Source organism: Xyrauchen texanus, chromosome 30 (genome assembly GCF_025860055.1).
Source record: "Xyrauchen texanus isolate HMW12.3.18 chromosome 30, RBS_HiC_50CHRs, whole genome shotgun sequence".
In the NCBI taxonomy this organism is placed as follows: Eukaryota; Metazoa; Chordata; class Actinopteri; order Cypriniformes; family Catostomidae; genus Xyrauchen; species Xyrauchen texanus.
In genome coordinates this window covers 20,762,210-20,785,715 of record NC_068305.1, presented here as the reverse complement: position 1 = coordinate 20,785,715, position 23,506 = coordinate 20,762,210, and the positions used below count along the sequence as shown (strand labels likewise).

At 37.3% G+C, this 23,506-nt stretch overlaps 1 protein-coding gene across 1 annotated transcript; it reads right to left on the bottom strand.

Annotated features, from left to right (window-relative positions):
• Positions 1-2,079: 2,079 nt before the first annotated feature.
• LOC127623538 (ubiquitin carboxyl-terminal hydrolase 46) lies at positions 2,080-22,696 on the bottom strand. The gene is made up of 9 exons (XM_052097908.1): positions 22,363-22,696; positions 19,540-19,620; positions 14,877-15,090; positions 9,910-10,151; positions 8,584-8,660; positions 7,503-7,586; positions 7,212-7,409; positions 6,885-6,963; positions 2,080-6,765 (listed from the first exon to the last, which is right to left on the bottom strand). Exons 1-9 carry the CDS (start codon positions 22,396-22,398, stop codon positions 6,664-6,666), a joined length of 1,113 nt encoding a protein of 370 aa, XP_051953868.1. The 5' UTR covers positions 22,399-22,696; the 3' UTR covers positions 2,080-6,663.
• Positions 22,697-23,506: the final 810 nt, after the last annotated feature.

Below are 23,506 nucleotides of genomic sequence, written 5' to 3'. Positions count from 1 at the left end.
GGGTGAACACAGGTACAGTGAGACACTGATCTGATCATTTGTCATTGGCATTGTTTAAAATAATCCTGTAGCCTCAAACAGGTATACTAGCACTAGCAATGCCAAGATCATTGGTTCGATTCACAGGGAACACACAAACTGATCAAATATATGCACTGTAGGACACTTTGGATAAACCAGTCTGCCAAATGCATAAATGTCAAATACGATGCCAAATGGCTTTGCCTCTCACACAAAACCATTTTAAATAGCTAAAGATTTACTCTATTCTATACAGAGGGGAAAAATACATATTAAATACAAAAACGTATGTTTCCTAAATGATGAGTTGTTCATCTGTGTTCATCCTTTGTCTATATAATATTTCTATACAGTTTCAAGTGAAATTTCGCTAAGAGATATCTCTTTTGCGTTCCACTTTTAAGGAAAGATTTTGGCACGTTTCTGTTTGTTTGATTAAACAAAAACCAAAATAAAGCATGGGGAGAGAAATATGGTCTTGGTTCTAATAAAACATAGTCACATATTCAGTCCTTCTTTTAAACTCTTCTGAGAAATAGCACAAAGACGACTTGCTTGTTTTGCTTGCACAATGGGAAACTGTATGCAAAATAATTACCAAATAATCAGTCCGTGTCTGTCAAGCAACAACAGAAGAAAATAAGGTTAAACACAAACACTGCGTAGTTAGTCTTACAATGTGTTCTTACAGTGTTCATAGATCTACAGCTGTGGACATTAAGAGACCTCTGCAAAGTTTTCATTTTCTCTGGATTTACTATTTATAGATGTGTTTGAGTAAAATTTGCATTTTTGTTTTATTCAATAAAATACTGACAATATTTCTCCCAAATTCCAAATAAAAATATTGTAATTTAGAGCATTTATTTGCAGAAAATGACAACTGGTCAAAACAACAATAAAAGATGCAGTGTTTTCAGACCTCGAATAATGCAAAGAAAACAAGTTCATTTTCATTTTTAAACAAAACGATACAAATGTTTTAACTTGGGAAGAGTTCAGAAATCAATATTTGGTGGAATAATCCTGATTTTCAATCACAGCTTTCATGCCTCTTGAGATGCTCTCTACCAGTCTTTCACATTGCTGTTGGGTGACTTTATGCCACTCCTGGTGCAAAAATTCAAGCAGCTTGGCTTTGTTTGATGGCTTGTGAGCATCCATCTTCCTCTTGATCACATTCCAGAGGTTTTCAATGGGTTCAGGTCTGGAGATTGGGTTGGCCATGACAGGGTCTTGATCCGGTGATTCTCCATCCACACCTTGATTGACCTGGCTGTGTGGCATGGAGCATTGTCCTGCTGGAAAAAAATATCCTCAGAGTTGGGGAACATTGTCAGAGCAGAAGGAAGCAAGTTTTCTTCCAGATCATCATGATCCTCCACCAAATTTCACAGAGTGTGTGAGACAATGTGGCTTGAAGGCCTCTCCAGGTCCCTGTCTAATCGTAAGACGACCAAGTGGAGGATTGTTGATGATCTGGGGACGTTTCAGCAAGGCTGAAATCAGGCAGATTTGTCTTTGTGAAGGACGCATGAATCAAGCCACGTACAAGGTTATCCTGGTAGAAAACCTGCTTCCTTCTGCTCTGACATTGTTCCCCAACTCTGAGAATATTTCTTTCCATCAGGACAATGCTCCATGCCACACAGCCAGGTCAATCAAGGTGTGTGACCCTGTCATGGCCAGCCCAATCTCCAGACCTGAACCCCATTGAAAACCTCTGGAATGTGATCAAGAGGAAGATGGATGCTCACAAGCCTGGTACAAGCATGACAAGATGCATGAAAGCTGTGATTGAAAATCAGGGAAATTCCACCAAATATAGATTTCTGAACTCTTCCTAAGTTAATACATTTGTATTGTGTTGTTTAAAAATGAAAATGAACTTGTTTTCTTTGCATTATTCGAGGTCTGAAAACACTGCATCTTTTATTGTTATTTTGACCAGTTGTCATTTTCTGCAAATAAATGCTCTAAATGACAATATTTTTATTTGGAATTTGGGAGAAATGTTGTCAGTTTACAGAATAAAACATAAATGTTAATTTTCCTCAAACACATCTATAAATAGTAAATCCAGAGAAACTGATAATTTTGCAGAGGTCTCTTAATTTTTTCCAAAGCTGTACATTGCATGTAGTGTGTCATTAACCTATAATTACAATGTTGTTACAATGTAACAAACCATATGCTAGAGCAGTTTGAAATCACAGGTAATGCAGACCTAGATCAGGCTCTTGAGCATATGTGGATGAATATCAAATATCTTGATACCCCATGAATCGTCATTAAACATCAAATTGTTTTCCTGTCTCCTATTTTCAAACCTCATAATCTACATTTATGTTGAAATATCTGTGCTGAATGTGCTGTGAATTGACAAAACCCCCCAAACAAATCATGAATTTCAGTCGAGAGCTACATCTACACAGAACACCATTTCAAAGACAATAAAATGGTAAAACAAAATTGATTAAACACACCTTAATCAAACAAAAACTTGATCTCATGAAAAAAAAAAACATTTGTACAAAATGATACATTACATGGCTTCTTAAACATATTAAAGCAGATCTGAGCTGAAATGTCCACTGAGTGGTGCTAAGAAATAAATTCTCGCAAACAGATTTTTAAATCAACAAAATCTTCCTCCATATCCTAAACCTAGCCGATAGTGTCAGAAAAAAGCAAATGTGAGGTTAAAAACACAAATGCTGAAGCAACCATGTAATTTTGTGGTGCTTCTATGACACTTTCAATTAGTGTTAAGTTGAGTGTTCTTCTGGACTCGTACTCCGGTCCTTTGCACTGCAAGTGCAATGCTCCATCAGTTCAACAACTGAACAATTGTGTTGAAATGTCACCTTACAAGTCATGAGCTACAGTAAAAGTGTTTAGATGTCATAAGATATCAAATTAATGTTAGTTAGTGTTTATGAAATTATAGTTTGCCCTTTTACTTGTGTGAAAGTGAATAAAAGTCATTTTAGTAGCTCTTGCATCCATTTTAACCAGAAACTGCCGCTAACATACAACAAGCCACTTGAATATCATTTTGCAAAAATGTAGGTATAGTAGCGTGATTCTATGATACAAGGTAGATCAGCATGGTCTTTAAAAAGCTATACACTGAATGAATGGGTGGGTGTACCAAGTGTTTGTTAGTGTTTCTATGACAAGAGCTTGGTTAAAATAAATTGTAGAATCATCAGTGTAAAATGAGATCATAGCATGGAATGTTCATCACTTCCCTGTATTGCACCTTGCTGAGGGCAACTCCCTTCTGTGACAGTATAAGCCACTCTCTTTCACCTATTTACAAAATGAAAACCACAACATATCAAAATATTAAATTTATTTAAAACCTCAATTGTCAGGCTTAAGTTTCCCTAATGTTTCTGATAAAGTTCCCATAATTCTTTCTCTATATGAAGACTAATCTTAAATAGCAAAAGCCCTCTAAAATAAATGCCATTCATATCACAAAGTTGAAATAATTGTGCGCATGTTCTTATAGTAACAGCAACACCATATCAGATTCTTTGAAGCGGAGCTTTTGCAAGCATATTACAGTAATCTCAGGGATGCTGCCATTTTATTTAAATTTTCTTCAACCAAAACCCAAATAATAAGACACTGCAAAACTTCTCAGATCACTGTAAATGACCTCACAGCAATGCTAAAATAAAATGCTTCTAAAAAACTAACAGAGAGGAAGCTCATCAGAGGTGCTGCGAGAGGGAGACAATCGGGAATGTTGTCCTGGGCGCTGTGATTAAGGGGCCCCATGAAGATCCTTAGTCAGTGTGTTCACATGCACAATTATAATAGAGCGACAGTGGGTTTTTGCATAGTCGGTCTATGCTATCTGTTCAAACATGATCCAATGTGTCGAATATTTCTCGAAGGAATAGAATATTTGAAGGAAGAGGAAAATACGGTGGGTTAATACGTGTTGAGTGTCACATCTCTCTTTTGGAGCATATGAGCATGCACTATTTAACCCAAGACGGACTAATTGTATTGAAATGTGGCGGATGCAGAAAAGTTCTGCCTTGCAGCTAAATGAGCCAATGACCTTTTAGATACATATATTGCCTGTCAGCCAATTCAAGAACATGCGCATTAGCTGGACCAGCCTGAAAAATATAATTTTTTCCATGATCTGAGCTGAAGAAGCACAATTTATGATACTGATGCTGTCAGATTTTATTGCTGAACATAAATGTACTTTGATTAACCTTGAACAACCTTTTTGGAGATTTTGGTTTCCCAATTGAAGTAAATAGGATCTGTAATATTATGCTGCGTATCCTTGGAAAATAGCAGCCCGGGAGCGTTACAAAGATGGCAGCAAAGAAGACTGACTTGACTTGAAAGGGACTTTGGCAATGACGAAGCCTATTGTGATCCGTTTAAGGTGTATACATTGTGGACAAGGCAAAGCTACAATCGCATTATCTAGGTCTTTTAGTCCGACTTTGCAGAAATCAAACTCGTACAATTTCAGTTAGACTAAAGGGTTTACATGACAATTACAAAATATTAATTATTATTTTATTCTGACTGAAATTGAACTTTTAAAGTGCATGTAAGAATACTGAATGAAGATAGCTACTCATTGGGGTCGAAAGGGGCCCACATAGAAACAAGTTTGTCCCAGTGAATTTTATTGATGACCCTGAGTCTAGCCACTGTACTGTACTGCTGACCAATACAGAAATGTACAATAAGGTTAAGCGTTTTTAACAAACAGAACAATCATTGATAGAATCCAACTGTATTCTACATTATCAAGGTGGAAATAAAGCTGACAGTTCAGTGGCCATGTACACTATCATTTGGACAGGACAAAAGCAACAACTGATGTCTAACTGGGAAGACATCAGATGGGCTAGGCAGGTTTCAGCTCACAAGATTGGATGTACCACACAGAAGTAAATCTAGACTGAACTAAACCATAACAAACTAAAGACGAGCCGACTGCAAGGTTGCTAATGCACACCAGTGTTAGAAAATAATGCAGTACGTACAAAGAGTGAGAGGAAAGCAGTGTTTCTGCACTTTAGTTTTGTTACTGGAAGAGAACAAGCCTTTAACAGGACAGCTCTTTCTTTTAATTTTCTCTTTCAAGTGATGGGGCAGGATCAACTTCAGTTAATTCAAACCCTCTACTTGGTTACACGAGTGCTTCTACTTTTGAATAAGTCTAGTCTATATACGGACACGGGCACACGCACACGTACACGCAGACGCACGCACACACACACACACACACACACACACACACACACACACACACACACACACACACACACACACACACAAAATAGACCGATACATTAGCCAGGCTGATTAGTTGGCTGATATTTGGCAATTCTGATATTATTGATCACCCCAACAGCCTTGTCAAAGCACATTTTCTGTTTTGCTATTTTTTTTTTTCATATGTAAATATTGTGTAAAATATGTGTACATTTAAATCTTATTTGTTATCATTAAACATCGTGGACTTGGACATCATTCAAACGCAATCATTTTCAGTTATCAATGCCATAATAGAAATGATAGAAAATCACAGTCAGCCATGATTAATTTAATCCATGAGTGGAAGTGTCCAATATCAGCATGTTACTGCTTACATAGATTAAGTGACTAGCACTGGCTGGTCATGTGATCCTAACATAGCAGCCCTCATGGACCCTCTCCATGTAGAATAAAACCTTTAATCTGTATTATTTTTCTTGCCATTATATTTGCCTCTGTTGTCAAGATTCTAGATATTGGTATCAGCAATAAAAAAAAACGATATAGGTCGACCACTAACTCATGCATGCATTTAAATCCTTGCATATGAAATGCACCCACAAACACTTGTGTAACAGACAGCTCGGTGTCAAAATTCTCATTCAGCATACCTAAATCCAAAGCTAATTGTAACACAGTGCATACAGCTCAGTAACCAGGACTGAACAAGGACGCGCTGACTGGCTGGCAACTGAGGGTAGGTAGGGGTCTGAAAAGTTGAACGAATGAGACAAATGGGTGCGCATCACAGTACAAAAACTCTAAAGTGACCCTAAATGGGGTCCCTGATCCCTGACCTTTAAGAAAGGGATCGAGAGTGAAATCCTCTTCCTAGTTTTCAAATACCAAGGGTAAGAGGCACTTTCCTGGGCACAGAATGGACAGAAACAGTGACTCATGGTAAAGTACCAGGACTCAATCCAGTCTATGAGAAGCATTGTTGCCATTGCTCCTTTTGTAGCTTTTTGATTCCTTCAAGTTTTCACAAGTATTGTAGTTCAATATGTTGTGGTTTTTGTTGTGTTGCTTTTGTGTTACTAATTATGTTTGTCTATAAAGTGCCTTCCAGATGCAGGTGACTGACGTGAGGGTCAGATTTGAAGATATATATTCCCACAGTGCAGCGAGATTGGTTAAATGGGAGATGTAGCATTAGCAAATGGGTAACAGAGGGCTTTTGGCACTCAGTCTCTGCTGGAGACCCTGAGTAAAAGGGGCAGGGATGTGGAAAAGGAATCTAGTGAATGTCAAAACCTTTATCTTTATGTATACCCTTCCTTCTGACCATTTCTTCTCTCAATTTCCTCCCTTACCCTTTCCCCATCTAATCCTTCATTCTCTGGACTGATAAAACAGGATGTATCCCGACTCTGAGTTCTTGGAAATATCAGAGGTCAAACCGTAGAACTCCTCTATTGCCTGTGCATCAATTTTCTGTGAGAAAAAGGGAAGGATGGATAGAGAAAATGATGGTGAAAGAGAAGAAAACAGAAACTAGATGATCTATGTGCAAGTGATTTTATATCGTCTATATACAACATAAAGGTCCATACCTCTACAATGTCATCATCAAACAGCAGCCAGAAGCCATGACTCTTCACAATGGTGATGTAATGCCCTCTGTTTGGGCCACTAACACACACACAGTTGCAATTGCCTTATATTGTTCACACAAAAAAAAATCATCACCATAATAGTGTACTCTGGCACTAGACCTAATTTATCCATAACCTAGGAATCATATTTCAAACCTCAGTGTTGAGACTCAAACTGCTTAAATTATACATTTTTATAAAACAAATGGCATCAAGTACTTAAATGACATACTGTTCTAAAACTGTTTTAATACATTGCAGGTTTGTGTTTGACAGTTTTCATACCTGCCACAGTGGACCACAACAGCGACAAGGTCATACATGCGGTCAAGATTGACAGCGTCTACGGAGGTGTTGAAGAGGCGAAGCTCCAGTGGAAACACCACACGATAGCTCAGTTTAGTGTACCGATGTAGCTGCTCCATGTACTTAAACCGCTTCAGATGAAGAGCCAAGATCATGGGCAGCTTTTTCACACGCATACTGAAACACATACACAGGATTACAAGCAAATCCTTGAGACGCATACACCCGCACCATACTGTACATCTCAAACACACATCTGCTCACACTGACCGTTTCTGGGCCTCTTGTTTGCTACAGCACATCTCACAGTAGTATTTATATTCACTGCACAGGGTCTCTGTATTACTGAAGCCCCTGTAAAAGCCATTAGACACAATCATTACAGTGACTATCATAAAACATATGAAAAGACAAAAAATATATAAAATAAACAATAAAAGTTGAAAATTATATTAAGTATGGGCCCTTTTCGTAAATTATTTGTTGGAAATGACACCACAACTGAGGGAGAGTTGTAATTTGCTTAACAAATTATATAAATAAGTCTTCCAATTCAATATTTTTTATTTACTTTCCAAAGACAATCATTTATTGTTTTTTCCTTTTAAAAATGTCTGTATATAATCTCTTCACCACCGCAAGGAACTGCAAAATTAAACATTGTTTTCAAACATTTTCCGAATAAGCCACCGCCTGCCGTTGATTGAACAAACAGATAGACTAACCCCAAACTTATGTCATTGGTTGAGTTAATGTTGTGTTGGGCTGGACAGATCACTTAAAACAAACAGAGGAATTTTAACAGCGCTACAGAGACAGTGTTTACAATTATTGAGAAAATTATCCTATGAAATGCTTACTTATAGTAACCTCTGCATATTAAGCTGGAATAGGAGAAAGTATTTTAACACCGGAAAAGTTACACTTTAGCTTTTAAGTTACATATATATTTTTCAAAATAAATAATATTGTGGTTTATGGTTATTAAGCACTTTCCTTCGATTTTCATAGTTTTAAAAATGTAATTAATATTATATGATAGATATAGGATCATCTATAGTGAGCTCAAGGGAAAGGGTAAAACAATAAAATCTATACATAAATGGCATTTGAAAAGTAGTAAAAGAAAATTATAAAGGCTAGGCAAAAGTTTTCCAGGACAGGGTTAATATCACTGCCAAGCAGAAAAATGACAAAAATTTTAATCTGTAAAGTTTTAATAACAATCAACCCCTGGGACTAAAAGGTGAAGTAATTGAAGAAACACACACAGTGGAAGAGGATGGGTTGTGTAAATCGGCATGCATGATTTGTGTCATGTTATTTTGTGTGTTGACTTTAGTATGTGTACCTGAGACAATGTGTTATTGAAGTGTTCTGCTCAACATCTACAGACAGATCCAGAAAGTCTTCATCCTTGCTACTGACCTGTAAAAAATTAGAGGTGATGTAAGTTCACAAAGCACTTTACACAGAGAGAAAATCTGCATAAGCAATTTCAGATCAAGAATCTCTGCTAGCATACAAACACATAAACACTCCTATTCCCTGCTCACAAACCTCTTCAGACCTGTGATCTCCCTCCTCACAGAGATAATCTTACTTCAAGAGCCAAGCTTTTTCAAGATAGTTATGAGGAACTCATTTTCTTCAGAGCTGTTTATCAAGGCATGTATGACCCCCTTCTATGGGCAGGCTCAGCATTTTGAGGTGAACAGGATGCACTCTGCTGAACTAACCGTCTCTGATTTATTAATTGGAATTTCTTTTATATGACAGGAAGATTTGTGCGAGGACACAATAATGTGTAATAGTGTGCGCAGCGGTGTGTTAGGTCTTGTTGACCACAGTGAGTGTGGTAGTGTGTTAACACAAGTAGAAAGTAGGTTAATCAAAAGGGAAGATAGAAAAGTAGGCCAGACAGCGGGGAGACACTGATTTCTTCCCCTTAGGCAGAAAAGTTTAGCTGAATACCGAGATCAAGCAGTGTATAAGAGCACTTATGTGCTTTTGTCAAAAAAGTGCCATGATTAATGTTACTTTTACACTCCTGATGTTGCTCTTACGCAGATGTCCAAGTAGATGACAGGCTCAAAATTATGTGGAGAAAAAGCTAGAGAATTTTTGAATCAGATCTAAATAAATGGACAGTTTCAACTTGAGTCCCTCTGACGGTCTATTTAATTATTCAACATGGAACTGAAGCTGTGGGAAATCTTGAATGGAAATACAGAGCACTGAGTAATTTGCAGACAGAGATATTTCATAGTTGCACATATAGAAGCCCACAGAGGCCATGCATTTTTATTTTTCTTAATCGACAAAGCAATTTATCTTGAATTTTTCTCTTTTTAACAAGAAAATAAAACGGAACAATGACAATAATGTAAGGTCTCTAGATAATAAAAATACTACTAATAATATGAAAATAATGAAATTACTCATTTAACCATACGGTATTGACTGAATCTCATTATTTTGTAATAAATGTGTAAATAATAAATTATTACTAATTATTATAAATAATTATTTATTATTGAAATAAATATATATAATCACATATATTTGAGGGAACATTAGTCCTGATATCTTAAACAAATACATCAAGGTTTGCATTTGTGTATGAAGTCACACTGTGAACACTTTATGCAACATGGCCCACAGTCAGAGCTCATACCGTCTCACAGTTGAGACAGCGCGTCTCATTGGTCAGTGTTCCCTGGAAGATATCGTGAACCCAGGTGGGCTCGATCTTGTTCTGTTCTGGCTCTGTGTCCGTGGTGATGGCAGTGCCGTTGTTCTTCAGTCGTCCATTCAGCTTCTCCTGTTTCTTCTCTTCTTGAAGGATGTCAGCCACAGTGTTCAACAGGTAGTTCAGGAATTCATGAGCATCCTGCTGCATGTAGTTATCAAACAGGTCTGTAGGAGAAGCCAGACAGCATAATATAAGCTGTAAAAAAATGACAATCCTTACAGAAAAAAGTTTAAAAGTTACAGTAAAAAAAAAAAAGAAAAAACTGTAAATTAGTTAACTGTAACCTAACTTACCATATATAAAAAAAATTTTGTACAAAATATGGTGAAAGTACACATACAAGACAATAAATTACACTTTTTGTAAATAAAAAGTAGTACCCTTATAATTTATTGTGATAACAATAAAAAGATGTCCCCAAAACTTCCTGTATCACATTACATTTGATCACATTTTATTTAAATGGTTACATTTTTCCTTATTTTAGATATCAGTCATGTACATTAGAACAATCTTTTACATTTTATATTGTTTGGTTAATGTTTATAGGATTACTTCAACTATCCATTATTTAGGGAAAGTTATCATGTGGCCTTCTATTTTACCACTTATGGTGGTTATAAGTATTTTATGGTACAAAACAGATTTCATAATTCTAGCAGGTTGGTATATTCACATTATTTAAGTTAATTAAATGTAACTGTAAAATACACAGGCACCAAAATGCTCTTTATATGTATTTTATAATTCCTGAAAAATGTACTGTATGTTTACATTGAATTTCTGGCAACCACAGGTGCTTTTTGTTGTTGTTGTTTACGAAAATTTGACAGTCTTTTTTTTTCTTTTACAATGTAGCAACCACACAAATGGTTGTGATGCAAAAATGTAATTATCTCATGATTATTTCTAGAGCACACAGTAAAAGACACTGATTTGAAGAACATTACATGTCTATTTCTAACAGCTTCAAACATAATCCAATAAACAGGTGCTGTGAAATATCAAGGAGAATCAATTAAGGCAATTAAAGAAGCAAATGTGAGCTTTCAAAGTCTATAATGACATTGATTATATAATTACTTTCTTTGAGGGTACAAGTCTGTCTACAACATGTTTAGTGTGACTACAAGAATGAACCGAGAAGAGCTCTAATTAACACAGACACTCACATGGGCATGATGTGGGAACATCCCATTGCATGTGCAATCTTACAGGCAATTGTGTGTGCAAGTGTGTTTAGCTGGTGTAGCGAAGTCTCTCTGAAAGAGGTCTGTATTGTTAATTACTTACAAGAGCAATCTGGAATGAGACACAAGAACAAATGCTCTTTTATACAACAATCCCTCCCTTCTCCCTCACAACACACACATATACACTCACCTAAAAGATTATTAGGAACACCATACTAATACTGTGTTTGACCCCCTTTCGCCTTCAGAACTGCCTTAATTCTATGTGGCATTGATTCAACAAGGTGCTGAAAGCATTCTTTAGAAATGTTGGCCCATATTGATAGGATAGCATCTTGCAGTTGATGGAGATTTGTGGGATGCACATCCAGGGCACGAAGCTCCCGTTCCACCACATCCCAAAGATGCTCTATTGGGTTGAGATCTGGTGACTGTGGGGACCATTTTAGTACAGTGAACTCATTGTCATGTTCAAGAAACCAATTTGAAATGATTCGAGCTTTGTGACACGGTGCATTATCCTGCTGGAAGTAGCCATCAGAGGATGGGTACATGGTGGCCATAAAGGGATGGACATGGTCATAAACAATGCTCAGGTAGGCCGTGGCATTTAAACGATGCCCAATTGGCACTAAGGGGCCTAAAGTGTGCCAAGAAAACATCCCCCACACCATTACACCACCACCACCAGCCTGCACAGTGGTAACAAGGCATGATGGATCCATGTTCTCATTCTGTTTACGCCAAATTCTGACTCTACCATCTGAATGTCTCAACAGAAATCGAGACTCATCAGACCAGGCAACATTTTTCCAGTCTTCAACTGTCCAATTTTGGGGAGCTCTTGCAAATTGTAGCCTCTTTTCCCTATTTGTAGTGGAGATGAGTGGTACCCGGTGGGGTCTTCTGCTGTTGTAGCCCATCCGCCTCAAGGTTGTGCATGTTGTGGCTTCACAAATGCTTTGCTGCATACCTCGGTTGTAACGAGTGGTTATTTCAGGCAAAGTTGCTCTTCTATCAGCTTGAATCAGTCGGCCCATTCTCCTCTGACCTCTAGCATCAACAAGGCATTTTCAGCCCACAGGACTGCCGCATACTGGATGTCTTTCCTTTTCACACCATTCTTTGTAAACCCTAGAAATGGTTGTGCGTGAAAATCCCAGTAACTGAGCAGATTGTGAAATACTCAGACCGGCCCGTCTGGCACCAACAACCATGCCACGCTCAAAATTGCTTAAATCACCTTTCTTTCCCATTCTGACATTCATTTTTTAGTTCAGGAGATTGTCTTGACCAGGACCACACCCCTAAATGCATTGAAGCAACTGCCATGTGATTGGTTGATTAGATAATTGCATTAATGAGAAATTGAACAGGTGTTCCTAATAATCCTTTAGGTGAGTGTACACTAGTGATGGGCATTTTTGTCATTTTGTCTCCTCAAATGCTCTTACTAATTACATGTACATAACAGTATATATAATAGCATGTCTGACAAATGTCTTTGGCTGTTGCATTGCGTCTTGTTGTTCCAGTGTAACGTCTATTCATAATTATAGGCTGAAATCATATGATATACAATGATAATGCATCATATTTTGACATTATGTGAAGATTCTCTGCCCAACTTTGAAAGAATGTGCACAACGTGCGTCTGTCTGTTCTTCGTTCAGGTTACTATAGTAATCTTAGTAAGTGCACACCAGTTTCACTGTCTGACCCATCTATTTTCAAATCACGATTGGCTTAACAGGAGACGCCATAACCATCACGTTTTTAATAAGTGTGCCAAGTTGAAGTTCAGTTTTGAAGATGCTGCATTGTGTTCCATTTAGTTGTGCTGTCTAACAGTTTGAAACACTCGCAGAGCATTGAGTCCACTGCCACACACATGGTGTGTGTATGTTTCTACCAAAGTGTACGCTCCTGTGGGGAAAGCCGCGCTGCTCTGTATTGTTGTTGCTATGATGAATTACGAAGCGTTCCATTCAACACGGAGAGTCGGAATTTCCACCTTTCAACTGGGGAAAGTGCAACGGAATGACCCTTTATGTCAAACTTCTAACTTGGAAACCCTTCAACTCCCATTTCTTCGAGATGCAGGTATGTGTTACTTCACACAAACATTTCGGCACCCAGGGCAGGGAAGTTTACAGTCAACAATAAATATATATTTAATTAATAATATATTCATTTAATTAATTAGTTTGTATGAAGTTAGTTCCCCTCATGTCCACACAGGTGTAGTTCAACACATTAAGTCCAACCCAGGATTAGTTCATCATATTAAGTTTGACAACCAGAAGTGACAAAATACTATGTCTTAATTTGGAAGTATTGTTTACATTTTTGAAACTCACTTTTTTGTGTGTGAAATCTTATGCTTAAAAAGTTTGTTTTTCCTATATATCTTTAAAATACTGTAAATGAAACGTGTTTTAATATTTTGTTACACAATGCATGTCTGTGACGTGCACAGAACAGGGTCACACTGGTGCAAACCCCTGCCCCTTTCTTCGCAAATCTAAAGGTGCCTTTTTCGTCATTCAGAAAAAGTGGAGAAATTGTAATAATTAAATTAAAATAGTTAAGTAAAACAAAATTAAAATCTCATAATAATCTCACAATAACAGTAATAATGTGTTATGAGATTTTATTTAGTAAATCAAGGGCATATTAAAGAAAATTAATCGGAGGTGCCTTTAAGAGGGGGTGCTAATAGAGGGCACGCTATAGCAGATCACAATCGCAAGTGATCCTCCTTATGCCCTATTCACTCCGAAGTGCAGAGGCCTTGAAGTTGGTACTCTGAAGGAAACATGGCATTACTGTATGAATGTACCCTTCACTAACATTCATGTTGAAGGGCCCTTTAAAAAAATATATTTTCACTTGTTCCTTTGGAACAAGCTTTCGAATGGCATCCCCTGCCACAGCAGTGCCCTTCAAGGAAGCAAAAAATGCAGTTCTGACTTCGCCCCAGAGCATCGAAGTGCTGTTACATCAGACAAGTAACAGGTCAGATAAAACTCCAATGGTTAAATACATATTTTCTGAAGTGATATGATAGGTGTGGGTGACAAACATATCAATATTTAAGTCCTTTAACTAAATCTTCACGTTGATTTCCACATTCAGCTACCTACTGGTCAAGGCTGGTCAAAGGTGGATATTTATAGTAAAAAAGGATTAAATATCGATCTGTTTCTCACACATACCTATCATATTGCTTCAGAAAAAAAAGATTTAACCACTGGCATCACATGGATTACTTTTATGCCTCTATGTCATTTTTGGACCTTCAAAGCTCTGAACACCATTCACTTGCATTGTTCTGCAGAGGAAGGCAAGTCAAACACATCTGGAATGACATGAGGGTGAGTAAATTATGAGAGTTTTTTTTTTATTTATTTTTTTAGGTGAAATATCCCTTCAATTTATCCCCTTTCAAGCAAAGCTACGAAAAATATTAAGGCTAAAAATCTATGTAAATTAGTGCTATGAAATTGAATTAGACTTAATAAATTGCCTTGTCAGTTCTTGGATGTCTAGTCAACTTTCCTGACCCATGCCTACTCTAATTAAGATCTATAAACAGATCCCAGTTCAAGTGCATATTAAGGAAGAGCAGAATCATTGTGGCATTCAATGAGGGAGGTGAGTTTGGTGGCAGGTCAAGCTTCTTGGTTCCCTCACCGTTCTCCTTCCGTAGACGCGAGATGAACTTCTTGGGAGGGATCACGCCAACCTTCTTCTTCTGCGTGGCGATACTGTGGAAGAGGTCGGCCAGACAGGTGAGAAGGTTCTCCTTCTTCTTCTGTTGGACTTTATATGCCAACACATTCTCCCTGAATGGCCGGCAGAAATACAGAGCCTGCAGCACTGAATTACAGTAACACGTGTTCCCAAACTAGAGAAAGAAACAGGAGAGAGAAATTCTCTTGAATGAGCCAATACTTTATTGAGCAGGAAACAAACAAAGGACACTTAGGATGCAATTTAATAAATCTTTGAAAATAAGAGATAAATATGGAACAATGTATGCTTGCAGCATGCCAGTGAAGAGATGAGCATCAGTCAAAAACAGAAATTATACTCAAATGTGGAGCTAGACGAGACTTTGAACTCATTTACATGCAAGTTTTTACACGGATTATTCTTAATAAAAGTGTGTGGTCATGTAAAGGCATTAAACGGCTTTCCTTTATCAGTGTAAGGACATAAACGCCTAAAGAATAAACAGATCGAAAATGGTAGATTTTTGCCAATTTCGCATCGCATGTAAACACTTTTACCGAGGTTCTAACCGGCTTATCCAATGTATGCCTGTGTTGTGCACATGAGATCTGAGTTTTAGGAGTTATCAGCATATTGGTGTGCAAGTAAACAGACTCACTTACGATCAAGGGAGACAATGAACAACTCCCAACTCAATGCTAAAAGCAACTCAAGGGATGAACAAAATACAGTGCTTTCATAAAGTACTCAGGCCCCTTCATTTTTTTTCACATTTTGTTATGTTGCAGCCTTATTCTAAAATGCTTTTTTTCACATGAATCTACACTCCATACCCAATAATGACAAAGCAAAATCAGATTTTTCATAACTTTGCTAATTATATATATACACACACACACACACACACACACACAAGGCTGAAGTTTTGGAATAATGTACAGATTTTGCTCATTTGGAAAGAAATTAATTTATGCTGATATCTGTATTTCTCAAATCAAACATACAAACTAGCAACAACAACAACTATAAATGCACAGTGTTTTCAAATTAAAATATTTTTACTAAATTAAATAATATTTTGCATTGCTGCAAACTTGTTATTTTCTCAATATTACACCTAAATAAAATAGAACAATAAATAAGAACATACAAATGTTCACGAAAATAATACTGTCCAAACAAACAGGGACATTTAATCAGGATGTAACATGTACTTTCTATAAACTCTTTTGAAAAGGAAACTGGATATAAAAGTGTGGTTCACTCAATCAAACACAAAAGTTGTTGTGTATATATACATATTGTTGTTGTAATTTTAATGTTATTTTTCACATAAGATTGATCTTATGATGATCTCATCAATGATGCAACACGTTGCAAGTTGCAGACAGCGGGGGTGAGAGAAGTTCCGGCAGAACTTTATATCTCTCCCGGTCTCAACTCCCGCTCAGATTGGGTCTCTTCCGCGACTGGTTGAAGCAGTTCTGACCACACAGAGAATGACAGTATTGGAGTTTGTGCTTATTTACATGTCATGCTCCCATATTATATTATTGATGAAATAAAGATATATCGCCAAGCTGTGATCTGTGTTTCTGTGTTATTTTTTATGACCACCAGTTAATTTTTTCTGTCTGCTCGGAATCTATCTTCACCTGATTTCCACACTGAACACCGGAAACTCACATGACCAGACGTGCCACTCCCTAAACTGAGACTGACTGAATATCTTTTTATTAGCTGTGTGGAAAATGGACAAACAGCTCTCAGAGAGAATGGGCTGTCACGTCCACACATGCACTTATTTATTTAATAAAATCGCAGCACTTGCCGTCATATAATCGCGATTGTGACATGATTAATCCTACAGCACTAATGCATTTATAACAGAATACAGGTGTCAATCATCAGAATAGGGAAACTGGGACAGGACACAGCTTAGATTCAAACCCCCATTACCCAAATGAGCACTACGGTGCAATAAGCTCTTTTCCAACATGGGGTTGAATGTTTCTGAGAGTACTAAGGAACATTCCAGAAGCATTTCAACTTGAGCACTGTACAACTACAAACCGTTCTCAGCCAAATTTCTTGGAACAGTTAGCTTACCGTGCTCAACCATACTGGCGCATTTGTTTTAGAATGTGGCGACTCGCAATTGCCAATTCCAGGGTAACACAGTTGTTTCTATATAGCTGGCTAAGTGCGCTAATATTTGGGTGAAAGGTATTAAAAGTAATTTGAGTGTATGTTGAGTATGAGTTATGATGATAGCTTAACTAGTACAATACTTTTCTACAGACCTTTTTTGTCAGGGAGGTAGATAACGCTAGTTAGCTCAATAAAACTATAATATACACTCACCTAAAGGATTATTAGGAACACCTGTTCAATTTCTCATTAATGCAATTATCTAATCAATCAATCACATGGCAGTTGCTTCAATGCATTTAGGGGTGTGGTCCTGGTCAAGACAATCTCCTGAACTCCAAACTGAATGTCAGAATGGGAAAGAAAGGTGATTTAAGCAATTTTGAGCGTGGCATGGTTGCTGGTGCCAGACGGGCCGGTCTGAGTATTTCACGATCTGCTCAGTTACTGGGATTTTCACGCACAACCATTTCTAGGGTTTACAAAGAATGGTGTGAAAAGGGAAAAACATCCAGTATGCGGCAGTCCTGTGGGCGAAAATGCCTTGTTGATGCTAGAGGTCAGAGGAGAATGGGCCGACTGATTCAAGCTGATAGAAGAGCAACTTTGCCTGAAATAACCACTCGTTACAACCGAGGTATGCAGCAAAGCATTTGTGAAGCCACAACACGCACAACCCGGATGGTACCCGGATGGGCTACAACAGCAGAAGACCCCACCGGGTACCACTCATCTCCACTACAAATAGGAAAAAGAGGCTACAATTTGCAAGAGCTCCCCAAAATTGGACAGTTGAAGACTGGAAAAATGTTGCCTGGTCTGATGAGTCTCGATTTCTGTTGAGACATTCAGATGGTAGAGTCAGAATTTGGCGTAAACAGAATGAGAACATGGATCCATCATGCCTTGTTACCACTGTGCAGGCTGGTGGTGGTGGTGTAATGGTGTGGGGGATGTTTTCTTGGCACACTTTAGGCCCCTTAGTGCCAATTGGGCATTGTTTAAATGCCACGGCCTACCTGAGCATTGTTTCTGACCATGTCCATCCCTTTATGGCCACCATGTACCCATCCTCTGATGGCTACTTCCAGCAGGATAATGCACCATGTCACAAAGCTCGAATCATTTCAAATTGGTTTCTTGAACGTGACAATGAGTTCACTGTACTAAAATGGCCCCCACAGTCACCAGATCTCAACCCAATAGAGCATCTTTGGGATGTGGTGGAATGGGAGCTTTGTGCCCTGGATGTGCATCCCACATATCTCCATCAACTGCAAGATGCTATCCAATCAATATGGGCCAACATTTCTAAAGAATGCTTTCAGCACCTTGTTGAATCAATGCCACGTAGAATTAAGGCAGTTCTGAAGGCCAAAGGGGGTCAAACACAGTATTAGTATGGTGTTCCTAATAATCCTTTAGGTGAGTGTATATCTTACTCATATATTTTGTCTATAAATGTCCTTAGTTAGTCTGGGAACTTTTATCTTTCTGTCTGTTCATGTCTGGTGACATAAATAACCCCTTAGCCTATGATGGTTAACCTGTCGCCTTTTTCTCTTTGTATTCCTTTTTGCTAAATGGTATTTCCAGTGCTTTGGCAGTGGAAGATCCAGGGGAAAAAAGCAGCCCTAAAAACTGGAATATGTGATCACCCTACATATTGAATGAACTCGCTCCAATGTTAACCTCTCATAATATCGGCAACTGTTGTGTTTGTCACGTAGGTAATAATCCTGACTTCGCAGCACCACAGTGGAAAAAGAAAAACCATAACCGTAGCAAATGGCCCAGACTGGCACAATTTTGTAGCAAGAACCGTTTCGGCCCAATGGTGGAAAAACGGCTAATGTCTCAGAGCACATGTGCTGACAAAAAGGTCATGCCTCCAATGACACCACTGCTTTCAATGGGCTTCAATACCACAAAAGACACACCATTTGCTTTGGCTATAATCAAATCTCTCATAAAGCAACTATTTTTTTTTATGTTTTATTTTATTGCAACCCTGTAAAGACAGGTCTAAAAATCTTTGGTTAAAATTAAAGTAGTAAAGCATTCCCCCTCGAAATTAAACTCATTAGTTCAGGCAGACATCTAAATAAATGACAATAGAAATATAATCATGCCACTAAATCTCACAAAATGTGACCTACTTTTTGTGGTATCAGTTTTAATATCTCCTGACGAGATTGAGTGAGATACTACTGTTACTACTGTTCTGCTAAAACTGAAAACACAAGGCAGCATGACCTCAAAGGTTCATCTTTGTTAGACTGAACAGTAACATAATATTCATTATTCATACCAGCTGCAGCTAATGGCTGCCAGAATAAATTCTGCTACGTCAAGCTGACATGTCCTGACCTGCCATCTTTGACCACTGTCTCACGTTCTTGTGTCTTTTCAGCATCTTGTGCAAAAGCTCAGCATTTTTAAATGCCATGTAATGTGGTGTAATACTTACATTGACCAATCCAAAGTAGTGTTCATTAATGGGGAACTGCTCTGGGCCAATGTCTTTCTCCAGAGCAGAGGCATTGGTGCCCTGAGAGGAGAGAAAGAAAAACTGAGAGGTGTAATTACACATTTTCCATTACACCACCTTTCCTTTTATATAAAACATTTATTCTCATGTTTCAAAAAACAAAGTGTGCACTTTGGCTCTAATGCATACATTTTTGTGCCTTGATTGTGACAGAGAGGAAATAAAACAGTGAAACATCAGCCTAACAGTGTTTAGAAGACTGACCAGCCCAAAAAACACTTTTTGCCTTTTCTGCACCCAATAAACAACTGATTTCCCCAAGTATATTTAAAATAGTTCATCCAAAAAACAAAAACTAGATCAGATTGTGCTCCAATGACTGCTCTGCTAAGTGAAAAAAAAAAAACATAAATAAGATTTCAAAACAGATCACAATAAAATGTTTTCAAAAATGTTTACTTAGTTTTTCCCAACACAAATGACTGGAAATAACTGTATTTCATAGTAACTAGGTCAACTCTGCAAAGAGCAGTGGGCACTCAGGTATACTTTGGAGTCAATTCCATTTAAACTGATACTCTCAAAGTATCAAGTGTTTTAGTGAAGGTTCCATTTAACAACAGCTGAATGACAGACAGCTCAAGTTGTAATAGATCTCTGTGGCAGGAAGAGCCATTGTATGCAAAGCCTTAATAATGAATAGAACTATTAACCAGGAAGTGTTTGAGCTTTTCAGTTCCAATAATGCTGAAATCACTGACAGATGATAAAATTATGGATTTGCTGATCATTAGATTTAAGCTATATCTACTGTTTATATTACACCTTCTTCATCATCATACCCAGCCTTTATTAATTCTTTATCAATTTAAATTAATCTGTGAAAATCTTTTTTGACCCAACATATCTTTATAACGAGTAGCTTCTGATAACTCTGGAATGAACACAACAGGTAAAGAATGACTGCACCCATCACAATTTGATCCAGTTAGACAATTCAGGTCTGAGACAGAGATCCAAGTCATAAACAAGGGGAGTCAAGAGCATGACTGACAGTTGAAAGATGGGAAATAGCCTGTGCATTGTCTATTTCAGTATTAATGACCCGAAACAGCAATCCAATAAGAACTTAATTTCTGGCTACCATTTCTTTTACTACCCATTCACTTGAAATATAAATCAAGCATTGTCTAACAGAGACATCAGAGTAATGCACTGCATTCATTCATAAGGGCTATCAAATCCTCTGAGCTCAAAGGCTTTTGAATAAATGTGCCATTATGTTGTCAAAACAACGTGAAGGTACCTTTTGCAACATTTGACTTTAAATAGGGGTCATTTTCTTTTTGCAAATCGCCAAATAGCCTGTCTTTGTTTCCCCAAAGACTATAAAACCTGCCAAAGCACATAGATGGGTATGCATTGCATACAAGCACACACAAACATCAGTTTTCAAAATAAAGCACAGGTAATAGACACGTTCTCAAACTGAAGCAAAGATTTATGACGCATGTTCTAAAATTGAAGCACAGGTAATAGACACATGTTCTAAAACTGAAGTACACATCATAAACTCATGTTTTGAAACTAAAGTACAGGTAATTAATGCATGTTCTCAGACGGAAGAACAAGTCATAGACACATGTAATAAAACTGAAATGTAGATCTGCAGCTGTGCAAACCAAACACACACTAATAGTGGTAATTTAAGAAGGACTGTACTGCACATTTCATTAGATTACCTTGTACCTATTGTCAAATGAGCCACTACAAATTAAGGCCCCAAAAACACACATATTGATGAACAAATGAACCCTGTCAGTCAATTGGTTACATAACCAGCAGAAGCAGTCAGACCTTAAGTCTGAGCCCCGTCTTGCTGGCAATAACTCACTATTCAAATTCCTAACAACATCTAGTCCTGACTGACACGCCACCTGCAGTTATCTGAGGATGAACAGCTGCCAATAATGTGAGACTTCAGGACAGTTTCAGGTACTGAAATATGCAGGTTTACAGATATCCTACAAAAATGTTTCAATGAAACTGAAGCACTGCAGTATTACATAAAAAAAACACTAGTTTTGTTCCTTTTAGCCTACTACATGTTAAGCCCTCAAAATGGCAAAAAGCGCACATCAGAGACAGTAAGCACAAAAGTGTAGAACACGGTTGGTCGGTAAAATACATAGAAATTGTTCAACCACGCAAAGCACTAAAATTAATTATTGTAACCCATGTGTCACCTGTGTGCAATGGTTTTCTTCAGTTCTGTGCTCTCCAAGCTTTGGGAAGAGTCATATTAAAGGAAGATGTTTATTACAAAATGATCAACAAATTAATACACTTTTTGGATACATTATATAAAGTGTCCAGCTATTACATTTTAGTTATCATTACAGAGACCCTTTAAACACAAATTACCCATTTTTTTATTTTTTTATTTCTTAGATTGTGATTTCTCTTTAAAACTATTTTTAAAAGGTTGGAGAGAAACAAGGTTTTACATCTCAGCTACATAATGTAAAAGCTACAGAAAGCTGCATCTCAACACAAGGAGAGCATCACTGATATTGCTGGCCTTTCCTTTATACAAAGCTATTTTTGTCTTACACCACCACTCCGGTCTATTATTTGAGCATGTAAACATATCTAGTGATGATAGATGTATTAAATAAAAGGGGGGTTCGTGTATACATCAGCATAAATGAGGTCATGCACCTGACTGTGAGTGAACGCAAACAACCATCATCAGCATTACATAAGAGCTAGCCAGCGCGCTTGCCACACATTCATACTTACCATATTACAAATGGAGGCAATATTTCTGACAGTCATTTAGTTTATATGGTACCCCTCGCAGCCATCGTTATGAAAAAATAAACATGGTTGTAATAGCAGCACTGTCAGGCCAAACTGCAATCCCAACCGAGGACAGCAATCAGTGACCATTCAATACCCACTGCTCGTGCAAAGCGCAACCAATGCGAAAAATAAACATCTACCACGTTCATCTAGTTGTTTCGTTCATGGTCACTGCAACGAAAAATAACAAAGCCTACTATATTTATTGTAAACATCATTGCTAGATGCATGTAATAGACGACACACTAACATCCTGGATTAGCGGTTAAAACCCGCCCACTGAGACGACATTGGTGCATTTGTTGTTTACGACAAGAAACGCTGCGCGACTTGATTGACAGATCAACTCACCAATGAACGGTGAAATACATTCGCTCGAGGATTCGTTTTGGCCAATAGAATGAGGAATAGAGAGTCTTGGGACCACTGAAGGCATTGTCCCTTTTCAGTTCACATCACATTATTAATATTACAAATATTATTATTAAAATGTGTATTGTTATATTTTCATGTATTTTTCATATGAACACATTGTATATCTTTGCAGCGTAAATACGTTATTCAGAGTAACACATTTCTTGATTAGAGGTCTATCGTTCTGACTGCGCATGTATTATGTATTTTAATTTTTATAATATATTTGACATATTTTAATGTATTGTATTGTACACTATATATTTATATATTTTCCTTTTGATGCATTGTATTTATTTTATTTTTTTTAACCTTTTTTCGTGCATTTCTCCAATGCAGTGCCAACGGTTCTGTTCATGTAACGTGCAATAAAAATCTGTCCCTTAAAAAATAATAATCAATTTTTTAAAGAATCGATTTTTTATTTTAAAAGCAGCAGCAAGAACAAATAATAAATACATATAAATAAACCATGAATTGCAATTATTAGAAAAAATAAAACACATTCACAAAGCTATGGATATCTATTTATGAATGTAAAATTTTATTAAAAAAATAAAAATAATAATTAATGATAATAATTTCCACTAACTCAATTATGATCTAGGGTTCACTATTTAAATTTAATTTTTTTATACTTATACATCCCGCTTAAAGGAATAAAAAG

Coding starts and splice junctions, on each gene's coding strand:
- LOC127623538 (XM_052097908.1), bottom strand. CDS start 22,398: ATGACTGTCAGAAATATTGCCTCCATTTGTAATATG. Junction 8,661..9,909: donor GCTGTCTCAACTGTGAGACG/GTATGAGCTCTG, acceptor AATTTTTTACAG/GTCAGTAGCAAGGATGAAGA. Junction 6,964..7,211: donor GTTGTGGTCCACTGTGGCAG/GTATGAAAACTG, acceptor TGTGTGTGTTAG/TGGCCCAAACAGAGGGCATT.